We start from the raw sequence: 14,152 nt of genomic DNA, 5'->3' as shown, positions 1-14,152 counted from the left end.
TAGACAAATGTCCCAAAAATGTCCTTGTGTTTAAATAATTTGGGATCTACATCTGTGAATGTTGCAATTTCTGAGTGAAAAACACAAAATGACTGATTCTGTTCATCTGGACGTAGCGCTTTCAGTGGGAGAAACGTTTCGTCGCTCATTCAAGGGACTTGTAAACTTATAACCTTATAAACAGAACATTTGCATAATGACTGGAATTAGCACCACTGACTAGCAATGGGCCATGAGGTCAGTTTTATGATTGCAATTAAGTCATGACCTTTGATCTGTAGTCATGAGCACCATTCACAGAGAGTCGGGGCTGCAATCACAGCTGCACCCTTTGGTCCTTCCTCAGTTCAGAGATGGTTGTCTACTCTTTACTGCTCTCCTGTCAGAACAGAAATATTGAGTCTGTTTAATGCAGTCATTCATTTTTTACTTCATACTTTTTGGATTTGGAACATTTATTTTAGATTTATAGACATTTATATAATAATAAATAATATTTAAAAGTTTTTAGAGATGATATTAAATAGTGTAGTTTGGTGTGCTGTACTTACATTAGGATTTAATTACTTTTGAGTCTGAATCTTCAAGTCACAGTATCAGAAGCTTAAAAAGAAGAATTATATTTTCAGATGAATAACAACATTAGTTATTTCTGTCAAGCTGACGTCAGTGACTCTACAAGTCTTTTTATATTCAGTACACAAATAACATCCAAATATCTTTAAACACATCTTAAAAATACTTACAGTTTGCACGATTAAACCCTGAAAACAGACATTACCACAGTTATTTATTTAGAAATTAATCAGACAATAAGTATTTTACATAATTTAATTAGTAAGTGCTATCTAAATTATTAAATATTCCCAATTTATGTTTTTTTTTATATCATAGGAACAGGGCATGAAGTATATTAATTTATTAGAATAATAATATATTAGTAAATATTTCACATGAATATCATTCATAAAGCATAAAAATATATTTTGCTCATTACCATTTCCTCGTAACTTGAAATAGATTCCGATACAGACGGCCAGGAGAAGAACCGCAAGACCTCCGATAACACCACCAACATGAAACCCTGAAGGACCTGAAACCACAATATTTACAATATTTCTCTCACTGACCAGTGAGTAATCAGACTATGTTCATTACATTAGTCCTTTGATTATTTTAAAAGTATTGCAGGACTTAAACAACCTGATATATTCTCAGTGTAGATCAGTGAATAATGAGTTTTAGGATGAGTTTAGTCAGAATAACTGAATCACAGTTACTGTTTGATTCTCAGCAGATACATCATAATGACTGACCCAGTGAAAACTGTGTTACAATACTGCATATATTTATGTTTTTACATGCTGTGAGAAAACAAGTTATAAATAAACATCATGGAAAGTTTAATCCTTTATTTAAAATAACAGCATCAGATCTAACCTGTGCACAGTTTAGGATGATTTTTGTGAACTTGATGAGAAACATACTGTGAAAATACTAAAATGTAAAAAATAAAAATAACATTTTTCCAAAATGCATAGTGAGAATTAAAAAATAAAGCTGTGTATATATTTTTGGATCTTGACCTTTTGTCCCATTAACTCTGAAATTATTTATTTAAATCAGATTGTAATTAAATGGCTGATTAGTTTTTGTGACCATTTACTGAACCACTGTGGTGATGACAGGTTACAGTGTACATGGAATAACAAAACAGGCCAGAAGAAAGATAAATATATTTTTAAAGATTAATAATCTCCCTTTGAATTCAGTCTTACCTGTATTGGTCTTGATTTTTGTTTTGTCCAGTTTGGTGACGATCTCCTTGTTGACACCACTGAACTGAAACACACATTCGTGCCTCTCCCAGTCTTCAGGTTTGACTGATGAAAGTTTCAGATCAACACTCATCTGGAAGGTCTCATCATTGTTGGGGAGGATCTCTCCTTTGTGCACACCCTCATGAAGCTCCTCTCCATCTTTCCTCCAGAACATCTCAGCTACGTTAGGAAAAAATCCCGTAGCGTGGCAGCTGAGGGGAGAGGAGGGCGTCTTCTGGAGGAGAGACACTGAGGGAGGAACTAAAGAGTAAAGAGGTTTTTAGTTTATGTCTTATTAACTGTACTTTTATATTACTGTTTCTGTTGTCATAGGGAAAAAGACAAGGAACACCCTAGATATGATGGATAGATAGGCTGCCAGAAGCCAAGTGTGTCCACAAAGTTCATACTAGAAAGTGTAATGTTCAGACAAGTTCTTAATTTAGGCTGATAAGAGCCTAAGAAGGGAAAAAAAGAAAGAGTACTAAGAATACAACGAGGACACCAAAAATTAGTAAGGAATAAAGAGTTCCCAGAAACAGTACAAGACGATAAACAATAAACACAACAGAAACTGGAACTAAATTCAGGGTAGAAAACATGAAGGAAACACACTGTTACGTTTCGGTGTTGTCGGTGTGTTGTTTTTGGCGTGACTGTTATGTGTTTCCTGTTTTACTTTGAAAGTCTGTGTTATCTTAGTGTTTTCAGTTTACGTTTCCCTGTCTCGTCAGTTCTAATTTGCCCCAGCTGTGTTTCCCTCCTGTTGTCCATTTTCCTGATTGCTCCCTCTATGTATTTAAACCCTGTGTTTCAGTGTGTCATGGTCGCGATCTCCCCCGTGTTGTAAATAGTTTGGTGTTTTGTTGTAAATAAATAGTTTGTTGTAAATAGCTTTAAATAGATTTGTCGATACTTTCGTTTTGGGATTTTGGTGGTGAGCTTTAGTGGGGTTTTTTGTGTGTTTTTTTTTCTTTATTTTTACTTTTTTTCGTGTTGCACTCCGGTTGCCTAGGCCGGGGTGTAACATATGGGGGCTCGTCCGGGATTGCCTTCGCTGGGGGGTCCGGGGACCGCCCCAGCCTTTGTCGTCTGCTGGAGGGTCCGTGGGACCGCTCCAGCCTTCATTCGCCTTCGCTGAAGGGTCCGAGGGACCACTCCAGCCTTCATCCGCCTTCGCTGGATGGTCCGTGGGACCGCTCCAGCCTTCGTCGTCTGCTGGAGGGTCGGTGGGGCCGCTCCAGCCGTCATCAGCTTCGTCTGCCTTCGCTTCAGCCGTCCGTCTCCGCTGGAGGGTCCGAGGGACCGCTCCAGCCTTCATCTGCCTTCGCTGGAGGGTCTGTGGGACCGCTCCAGCCTTCATCCGCCTTCGCTGGAGGGTCCGAGGGACCGCTCCACTGAAACACAGTGTAACACACACAAAGATGAAAACTTAAAAAAAGCCGACTAAGAATCAAACTGAAGACATTTAATAATAAACAGAATTTGAAAGACCTTCTGGGTCAAAGATCCAGGACCATGACATTTTATCCAACATAAGCTGCTCTGCAACCCTGGAGCCGATCCTAGCTGTCAATGTGTAAGAGGTGGACAGCTCACCAGTGTATCACGAGAGTGCAGAGTAATAAGGAAGAGATGGAAACTGAAAATAAAAGCATGAAATGAAACTAAGAATCTTAATAGCAAGGACTAAGATGACGTTAGTAGAAAAACAAAGAAAAAAAAAGCCATGAATGTAAAAAACAAAACACAGTGGTAAATATATAGTGAAGAGAGGTGATGAGAAACATTAGAAAACTTTTTTTTTAAATTATTATGGACACCGACATTGAGTCATATGAATATTGTGTCCATTGCTCTAAATCTGGTGATTTTACCTGTTTTCATCAGAGATTTCCTCCCAGAGTTCACAAAGTTCTTCAGTTTGTCAACACACTCCTGTGTGAGGAAGTACTTCTTGTATAATATGCGAGTTTTGTCTCTGTCCCAGTTATGTTTGGTTATAACAGCCTGAGGTGCTGAAGCAATATATGTCTCTGTCTTCAGGTCAAATGCAACGTGATCTCTTCCATCATAACCAAGTATCTCAAATCCAGTCACCTCTTCTGTGTCTTCGTTCCACTCACAGCCGTACATCCACTGCAAAATGTGAACACCTGAAAGATAAAGAACTGTAGTAAATGAGAGATATTCTATCTTTAGATGCTGTTCAGCAGACAGCAACCCTCAAACTGTTGTAAAGAAGCAGTCCTTTTTATTCAATGTTAAGAGAGCCTCAGTGTTTTTAATATAGACAAAAAAGCACTGAGCTACCCTATGTAGGGAATAATCAAAGACACACAACAAAACACATCCTTTTTATGAAGTCAGCACATCAAATCAGTGTTTCTGGAGCTGCTATTTAGTCCACAAGACACTCAAAACACCTCTGAGAGAGCATGTTCTTGGCAACTGGACACTCTAACGTTTGCTTTAATTGTTTTGATGCATACTCAATCAGCCAGGTGATGAAATTATTTCAGTGTTTTCCGTGGAAGAAACATTTCTTCCAGATGAACAGAATTAACTTTTTAGGGCTTGCTTTAATTAACTGTGTATAAAGACTATTCACTGTGGTCTGGGTCAAAGGAACCCAGCAGCAAACCTTTTTCTTTCCCATCATTATCTTAGCTGCATTCCTACAGCCACCACAACCAATTTTAGGGTTTTGCCACCTGCTAAATCCCATTTTAACCCAGTCGCTACTCTTTTTCCTGCTTGGAGGCAAAGTCATCCTCTACAATGTAAGAACAGAAAATAGAGATATTTTTAAATTTTTCTTCTTTTTCTCTGCTCATTTTTTACTTGACTCATTCAAGCTAAGTGCATTTATTAGAATTAAAATTTAAACTAAAGTTTGTTTCTCATTTATTAATATTATTTTATTATTACATTAATATAACACAATGTTCAGGTAGCTTTGCACAAAAATAGAAATGTTCTCCAAAGACCTGCTTTTTTACTTTCTTACTTTAAGTACATTTCACAGTCTTTACGTTTTTACTTTTACTGGAGTATTTTTAACACTCGTATCTGTACTTCTACTTAAGTACTGAATGTCTGTACTTTTGCCACCTCTGCCACAGAGACCCTTAACTCTCATCACCTTTGTGTTAACATTATAATATCAAAATTTAGCTGAATTTTCAAATTCATGCTATGGCTGCACCAGTGAAAATTCACAACAAACCCATCAATCATAGAACATAGAACATGCCCTGAAATCACACTTGGGTTACACAGGTGGACACTGATCTAAAACATACCAGTAAGTCTACCACTGAATGGCTAAAACAAAACAAAACAAATAACTAAAGGAAGGTTTTAGAGTGGTCTAATCAAAGTTTGGACTTAAATCTGATTGAGATGCTTAAAGAGGTCATTTGTGCTCAAAACCCCTCCAATGTGACTGAGCAACAAACAAATGATTGATTCCAGTCCTTGCTGCCATTTAGGGATGGGAATCAAGAACACTGGTTCCCAGTAATCCAATTTGGATTTGTTGGTCAGCTTGCCTATTGATCCTGCCTGTTGGTTTCATTTGCACTTGTGCTACAATCAGCTGATTTCAGTGTGTAGGAGGAAGAAAATGGCAGCCTGCAGAATGGATATGGACAATCTTTTTTTTTTTTTTGCACAAAAGGAGGTGTGCGATGGTAAAGTGCAAACTGCCTCCAGGACAGAAACAACTGCATTATGCTGCTAACACAATTTCAGCTCTTTGCAAGCATCTGCATGGACACCATGCTAATGCTAAGCTAGCCAGACAGCATGCTAACGCTAAGCTGTCCAAGATGTTAAAGCTGAATGCAGAACTCAGCCAGACCCTGAACTTCAACAGTTAACAAACTGGTGAGCAGTCAGACTGCAGCCCCGTTTTCTACCCGTTCATCTTTAGCAGAATCACTGTGATGATCACTTTGAAGTCGCTGTGTGCTGGTTTTCATCTTTACTTTGTGTTCATGCCCAAATTACTAAGACAAAGATCACGTGTGTGTTGTCATTAGGATAGTGATTTGTGTTGGTGTGTGACTGTAACCTATAGGTTTATACTATTAACTGATTATTATATGACAGCATGTTTCAGAACATTTTACAGAGTAACACGAATGGACTGTAACAAGTAGTATAACAAATTACTTCTGTGAGTAATTAAATAATGTACTGCATTACTGTGTAATATGTGTAATACATTACTTTTTAAATAATGACCACAACTCTGATCACAACAAATAGGTCAAATACCTCGAACATGCACAAACAGTTCACCACACAGCCTGCGATGAATTTGTATGACTGGAATATCTTTGAGAACCCATGAGAATCGATAAGGAACTGAACTGATAAGTGATATCAATGATAAAATCAGAATCACTACATTCTCATCAAATCCCCTCCTTCCTGCCAAGGATTGCACAACCAGTTATCCAGTTTAGGAGACAATGACTTTTTCAGGGTCGTAGCTTTTTCCCCCCTTAATATATGAAATCATCATTAAAACTGCAGTTGTATTTGCTCGGCTTATCTTTGTTTAATATTAAAATTTGCTTGATGATGTGAAACATGTAAGTGTGAAGAATATGCAAAAACAAAAAAATCAGGAAGTGTGGATTGTGTACACACACAAACACACACACATATGCACACACATCAGCACTACATAACATTATATCTTCCTAAGAATCAGCCTGTCTATTTATGTCCTCTCCAATGGACATTTGTTTTTGATCTATATTGTTTTACTTATTTGAGCTGCCCCACTAAGTCCTGATGCTCTTAATAGAGGACATCATGTGCTTTCCATTGATATCTCATGTGTTTAAGTGGCCTCATTTAGCTCCAAAAGGGAAAGGAAATCACCAAAAAAGTTATTTTATCTCAGGAAGATCTTTAGGTTTCAGTGTTTTTTACTCACCGCTAGTCTGATTCAAACGCTCCATTAGCCAGACGACGTGTGCTTTGATCGCTTGCTCATTGCGTATGTTTCTCTGTCTCTCTCTTTCCCAATATTCAGGATCTACAGTTTTCTCAATCCACTCAGTCTTGGGTACCATCTTCTTCAAGCTGCTCTTATAATGCACAAACTCCTGACCATTTACAAATATGACTTCAGTTAACTCAGGAGATTCATTCCAACCAGTGGCTGCAGTCTCAATGTATGTCATAGTGTGTCGCTCTGAAACAAACAAACAAAAAGCAAGTTGCCTTCAAGTTAAATTTGTACTTAAATATTTCTGACTAATAATTACCATTCAGCTGGTAAAAATGCAACAAGATGCATTCAAACACTCTGAGAAACATTTCAGACAACACACATATTCTTTTGTTGTTAAAGTGGATATAAAACTGCACATATAAAGACTAATTTTCATCACGGAGTTCTTAAAAACTGACATAGATGTAACTGTCTGTGGAGCTGGATTTAAGCAATAAGCGCTTAAAGTTAAACTTTTTGGATCATGTTTAGCTGTACCTTTTTGCCAGCACAGAACGTGACATCACTGAGTTGGTTGGTCGGTTGCTGCTTACATTAGTTTATATTAGCTAACTAATGAACCAGTAATTCAGTGGAAAACAAGTGGAATAAAAAAATAAATAAAACTGATAGAGATTATCATTAAAATTAAGTGAACACATCCAGAGGATAGCCACACTGTTAAGTTTTGTATTGTTGATTGTCATTTATGCTTAGAAATATTTAACCATATATGCTTAGAGGTGTATAATCAATTATGTAGTGATAGGATGTGTGATCTTTAGCAGGCTGCAAAGGCTTGGTGTGTATTCCACACTGGAATGCACACCTACATCCTGGGAGCATGAGAAGAGGTCGTACCTTGTTTTATTGTTTTATGGCAGGATAAACGTGGCTGTATCTGTTTTAGGCTAAGTGCCTTTTGTTTAGATGAACTGTTGGACTTCCAGACTAGCAGGTTTAGGGAAGTCATTTATGGGGTCACACTCTGACCCCCCCCCCCCACACACACACACACACACACACACACAGTATTCTTTGTTCACATGTATACCTATGTAAGATGTTATATGTTAATGACCCTATGCATATTCATGTAACCACAATAAAAGGAGTGCTATGGGGAACCTGGCTGAGAGTCTGACGGAGGTCAAGTGGTGGAACGACACTTGGCTCCAGGCAGGTCTCCCTCATGCATGAGTAACAAGAAGAACTTTGCCTACTTCGTGTCTTGCTTGCTGTGTAATTATATTGTCCTCAACGTTCCAGCGAATAGGTTCAAGCTACAAACCTATCACACACTAACACCAACAGGTGAATCTGAGAGATTTTGTAGGTCACTTTAGATCTCTAAGTCAGCTTTTGGTGGGACTCAACTGAGGTGTCAGTCAGTTGTCTCCTCATTGCTCTCTATTTAGCTACAGAGCAAGTGTCCCAAGACATCCACCAGTGGAGACTGTGGACCAGTATGAACCTTTACAAAAAAGGGTGTGAAGTTTAAAACACACATAAATCTGGGTTTGACTTTCATTTCCCCTCCATCTCTATTATCCTATGATCACTGGACTGATGTTCTACTGATAAGGCTCAAGGACAGTTGGCCATCCACAGTGACCGGTTGCAGGTGAAGGAAGGGAGACAGGACAAAGGAATGCTGTGGAAGAGATCCAGAGATTAATAATAACTGATAATAAATGTAGAGAGGTGTATAAATACATAGAGTGAAAAGAGATAAGTGAAGAAGAAACACTCTGTGCATCATAGGAAGCACCCAGCAGCTTAACCCTATTGCTGCATAACTAAAGTAGGATTAGGTATCTGTCTCCTGAATCCAAGTTGGGAGCTGTTTCCACACCAAGGCAGACAATTTTAGAACAACCTGTTTCAGCAACTTTGCCAAAAGTGTGGCATTGAGAAAAGTCACACCATCCCTCACCATCCATCCATCCATTCGCTTCCGCTTATCCTTTTCAGGGTCGCGGGGGGCGCTGGAGCCTATCCCAGCTGTCATAGGGCGAGAGGCAGGGTACACCCTGGAGAGGTCGCCAGTCTGTCGCAGGGCTAACACACAAGGACAGACAACCATTCACACTCACATTCACACCTAGTGGCAATTTGGATTATCAATTAACCTATCCCCACAAGCTGCATGTCTTTGGACGGTGGGAGGAAGCCGGAGTACCCGGAGAGAACCCACGCAAACACGGGGAGAACATGCAAACTCCACACAGAAAGAACCCGGCCTGATGGTGGAATTGAACTCAGGACCTTCTTGCTGTGCGGCAACAGTGCTAACCACCGTGCCACCATCAGTGGCGTGTCTAGAAAATTTTTGTTGGGGGGGCCAGGTAGGGGCACAGATTTGGAGAAGGGTGGCAGATAATGTTTAAAAAAAATTTCTACCATCCGTTAACCATAATTCAATAATCCTATAAACCTAATAACCAAATGCACTTTTAACTCTTATTAGAATGAGATTTTAACCACTACGGTGCAAAGTTTTTAGATACTGCGTTGATAAAGTACAAGAGATGCAATCAGTGCTTTGTCAGTGTTTACTCAGCATTCAAGGACAGCAATATTTGCATAGTATTTTTACTGACATATAGTGCACATATGTTTTGGGCAAAAACATTTTTGAATATTAAAATACGAACATTTGTAACAAACAATTGACAAATTAGCCAATGCCAATGTAAAACTTTATCTGCCTATTAAAAAAAGAAGATAATCTTCTCACAAACTGGTGTTTGATTTTGAAACAGGAAAAAAGTGGGGAAACAACTGAAAAGACGAACATTTGAATAAAACCTGAAAGCAAGTAAATACTTTCTATGCTGCCTTATGGTAAACTTTGGTAATATTGATAAAGAACAACACTGGCTGATGATGAAATACAGTCAGCTGGCATGGTGACACTGCCAGTATTAACCTGCAGGGCTGGACTGGGACAAAAAAATTGGGCATTTTCACTACAGATTGGCCCACCAGGTATTAAAGCCATAAAGACTTTGACTGAAAACAAACCCTGTTGTGACAGTGATGTACAGTCTTTTTGGTATATGTATGATTTCTATACATTTTACGTCAGATAAAAACTTTGGTTGTACGATTTAGATAATTATTTAATAAAAGCGAGATATTTTAAATGAGAATAAGAAAGAAAAGTATTTCTTTGTGCCCCCCTTTCCCTGTTAATGCCCTACCTGGCCCCCTGGCAAAACTTTCCTAGATCCGCCCCTGCACAGTTACCAGCTGTCAGCTACTTAGAAAAGGATCCTGGGGTTATTTGTCTCTCAGAAACAGTTCATAACTTCCCTTCAACTCATTCATGTCACCTAAAAGGTAAACCTGTTTCTCCATCACAGCTCTGATGATTCAGTAAGGACATCTCCTGGTTTCATCTTCATGTTTCCCTCTCACCACATATCCAAACCGACATCATGACCAGCAGCTTTACAGCTGTGGCTCCAGCAAACATCAGCTGATACTAGAAATTAATATTAAATAAATTCTAACAACAGCTGATCAAGCTTAAACGTGCTGCTGTTGTTTAGCGCAATATCTGCTGGTTTCCTCTTTCTGGCGCAAAGTGAGCGATAAATAAATGAGAGAGAAAAGCCGATCAGCTGATCATTGATCAGTTTAATGATTGAAGTAGCAACAGGAGAGGGAGGGGGAGAGAATGAGAGAAGAAGAGGCAGCTGTGCCGCATAAAGACAGAATAACTCCAGCTTTGTGTCTTTTTTCCATTCTAGCTAAAGTTCGGGACAAACTGCGTCTCTTCTCAGCTCAATACGAAACGTGTAATATTTTCTCTGAATGAGGGACCATTCCATTTTTTTAAGGAGCCGTTGGCAACTCTACTAACTAACCTTATGAATAAAATAAAGTTCACTATCAGTAACATCATAGCACCCACCCAGCTGTATATAAACTCCGTCAAGCTGGCTAGAACGCAGTATGAGTTATTGCAACTGACAGTAAAAAGTCAGCAACATGAAAATAAACTCCACCTAAACTTGGTTTATATCTGACCCAGATAGACTGCAGGTCATACTTACCTGAAGTTCAGTTCACCTGACACTCGGACTGGCGGCTACCTCGGGGCTTTGCTCCTGCCTCCCCTTCCCTCATCCACCTGCTGGCCTCTGTGGAAGCCCCGTCATAGCCACCACCAAACAACTGAGTTATTTTTACACATCGACCTGCATCTGGCCAATCCACCACCTCTCATTGTTCATGCCATTACAAAAAAAATAAATAAATAAGTCACCGGGCATATGCCCGGTATGCCCGATGGCCAGTCCAGCTATGTTAACCTGCAACCAAATCTGCAGCTCCATACAGCAATGTTACGACTTAGATGATATCTTATAACTCATGACTCTTATGTTAGCTCCCCTCAGTAGCATACTGTCTGAAATATTCCACAGCTGCAATAATTCTTTAAGTGTTATTTTCTCCTTGGTATTCTAATTTCACCGAAGTTTACTAAACTCAACAAACTTAATATTACTTACCGGGACATTTATTCTGTCCTCATTTTCTTTCACCGAAAAATTGTTTCCTGCAGTGCCGTCTTTCGTGCTTGGCTCTCCTACCTTTGCTAACGTGATGCGCATAGCGCAGAAGCCGATGCTGCATTCACTTACACTCGGATATCTAGGCTTCACCGTGAAAACATAATCGGACATTTGATATTTGATTGAAGTTTATTGTTTTGCCTTTGGGGTGGCACCTGGGGTGGCCAGTCTGGTTGGGGGGGTGGCCTGTGCCCCCCCAGGCCACCCCGCCGGACACGCCATTGGCTACCGTGCTCCCTCACCATCCAGTTGGTAATGGTCAGTGTGAGCAATTTAATCACACTGTGCACAGTGTACTATGCACCCTTCCTTCCACAGAGAAAAGAGACTGTCTCTGTTTTCTACCACAGGTTACCACATCAGTCGACTGATAAGTCACCATTTTTTGATTTTTAGATCAATTGTCTGTTACGAAGGATTCATGAGCCTGTGGGCGGCAGCACTCATGACTGGATTGTGGAACACCAGACCCAGTTACGCCATAGGTTTTAAAGGTGTCACTAAAACACTGCAGCTAACACGCTGATCAGCATGTAAGGAATCATGTAAGTACCCCTGCAAGACTGTTTACCTTAAAGGGTTGGCATTAGAGACCATTACAAAATTCAAGATATTTGGAGTCCAGTAGTCTTTAAAGTGCTTAAAACCCAAGGAAAGGGGGGATCAGTTTATACAGTCACCACTGTGGATGACCTTGTCCTAGTTCCCTATCAAAGCCTGATTATGAGGGCTTGCTCCAGGCATTTTCCACAAAATTTAGAAATACACATAGTTGCAAAAAGTTCAGTGACCAATTACCTTTCCTAAATGACATATGCAAAAAATAAGAGTATTGTCAATAGGGACCAATTCCCAGTTTTTACATGATCAAAATTATTCACAAAAGGCTTCAATAAACAGAAAATGTGTGCCGACAAGAGAACAGTGCACAAAAATGAAAAGATATTTGAGCTTGACGCTTTAATGGGTTTAACATGACTTAGTCAGCACTCCGCACCATACAGGTAGTACAAGCACACCTGAAAACACTGACCAGCTAACAGTTTTAAGCATTTGGGCGCAACCTCGGTAGTTCACCAATTCACCTATTGCAAACGTCCAAGTTTCTATCAAGTTTCATAAATCCATCGGCAACTATTACCTAACTAGTCTTTTGAGTCTCCACATTCATAGATATTGACATTTTGTCTTAGCATTTGAATGAAAATATCCTGGTAGGGTAGCTTAAAAGTCAAAAAAACAGTAATAAGAATGTATTTCGGACTTCTCTCGAATAAGTGCTCAGAGAAACTACATGATAAAGAGTAAATAAAATAAAGAGCTATACAAATCTACAGGTATCATTTAGCATGTTACTGTACATGTTAAGGTTTATGAGTACAATTAGAGAAAGACTGAACAAATATGGTATGTTTGGTTAGTTGTCAGGTGAAAGTCTCCTCCTCCTTTCTAAATTCCAGTGCAGATTAAGTTTTAAAGTTTCAACAGAAAATACCAAAGTGGAAATGTTTGGCCTTAATGCACAGCACCATGTTGAGGAACGAATAAATAAACACAGCATATCAATTGTCAACATGGTGGTGGAGGAATGATGACGCAAGCTTGTTTTGCAGCCATGGGAACTAGACACGTTGCAGCACAGACAACTATATGTTCACAACCACATCATGTCCAATTACGAACCACAATCTAACTTCTTTAGACTGTAGAAAAAAAAAGAAAAAACACTGAACCAAGGAAAAACCATATAATTAAATCAGGTGATTTGAACATGGAACCTCACAGTCAACAGTGCTGAGCACTGTACCTCTGTGCTTTCAAACTGGAAAATCACACAAATTTAATAATTTGTTTGTCTTTTGTCTGTGATTGTAAATGTGAGTTACCAGAAAAAGCAATCCATTTAAAAATAATCCTGATGGACATTTTTGACAGATATGCTGCAAGAAAAATGCTTTGGGTGGCAAACAGTCTTGGCCTTTGCCTACAGCAAATTATTGAGCTGATGTACAGATGGTAGGTTACTGTTTTTGTGTTGTTCGTTTTTCACAAAATTAAGTCAAATCTTTACATAGAGCTGTGATTTTAAGTCATCATGGTCTTGAACGAGGGAATTTAAAATATATGGGCCTACTGTTCTACTGCATGTTTCACGTGGAATTCCAATAAAATTGATTCATGTTTGTGGCTGTAATGTGACAAAATGTGGGGAAGTTCAAATGGGCCGACTACTTTTGCAAGCCACTGTATATTAAAAGATTACAGCTATTTTACTCATACTTATATAAAAGTTATTCAAAATAATAATAGTTTGACTTTTCATTACACTGCAGACCAGCACCGACCAGGAACAAACCTGACAACAATCTGCTGGCAATGCTAAATTTGTATGATTGTACACAGACCAGTAAAATCTAAGAACAGCTTCAGCTGTTCTACAGGCAGTTATAGCATAAAGCTTGATTCATGCTTTCCTCATGGCATAGTCACATAAAGCTAACACTTCTTTTGAGAATATTTTCAAGCCAAACGCTGGACAGTCACATCAGCAGGTAGAGTTTTTCCTACTTACAGGAGGATCATTGCTGCTTGGATTATATCCTGTGTTGTTGCAGCATCTGCTCTTCATGTTTCTTGCTGGGGTTAATTTTTCTCATCTCACTTTTTCTCATCCTTGAATTAGTTTGTGTTTTCTTCAACAATTTGAAAATATTGCTCGCAGGTGGTTTCTT

At 39.0% G+C, this 14,152-nt stretch overlaps 2 protein-coding genes across 2 annotated transcripts; both read right to left on the bottom strand.

Annotated features, from left to right (window-relative positions):
- Positions 1-208: 208 nt before the first annotated feature.
- On the bottom strand, positions 209-5,216 carry LOC308384992 (hereditary hemochromatosis protein-like). Its single transcript, XM_080863702.1, has 6 exons — positions 3,921-5,216; positions 1,779-2,081; positions 998-1,093; positions 747-764; positions 552-603; positions 209-379 (listed from the first exon to the last, which is right to left on the bottom strand). Exons 2-5 carry the CDS (start codon positions 1,993-1,995, stop codon positions 584-586), a joined length of 351 nt encoding a protein of 116 aa, XP_080719828.1. The 5' UTR covers positions 1,996-2,081; positions 3,921-5,216; the 3' UTR covers positions 209-379; positions 552-583.
- LOC308384442 (class I histocompatibility antigen, F10 alpha chain-like) lies at positions 3,654-7,066 on the bottom strand (the record flags this gene model as incomplete). The annotated part of the gene is made up of 2 exons (XM_080863009.1): positions 3,654-3,976; positions 6,775-7,066. Coding segments are annotated over 2 exons (615 nt in total), but the record flags the coding sequence as incomplete, so codon positions are not given.
- Between the last annotated feature and the right edge of the window lie 7,086 nt (positions 7,067-14,152).

Source organism: Rhamphochromis sp. 'chilingali', assembly GCF_963969265.1.
Source record: "Rhamphochromis sp. 'chilingali' genome assembly, chromosome: 17".
Lineage (NCBI taxonomy): Eukaryota > Metazoa > Chordata > Actinopteri > Cichliformes > Cichlidae > Rhamphochromis > Rhamphochromis sp. 'chilingali'.
The sequence above is the reverse complement of the archived record's forward strand: the minus strand, read 5'-3'. Positions and strand labels throughout refer to the sequence as shown.

Bases quoted from the DNA above. Each gene is read 5' to 3' on its own strand.
- LOC308384992 (XM_080863702.1), bottom strand. From the start codon at position 1,995: ATGTTCTGGAGGAAAGATGGAGAGGAGCTTCATGAGGGTGTGCACAAA. The intron at 1,094-1,778 runs GTAAGACTGAAT...TTGTGGTTTCAG, and splicing joins AAAAATCAAGACCAATACAG to GTCCTTCAGGGTTTCATGTT.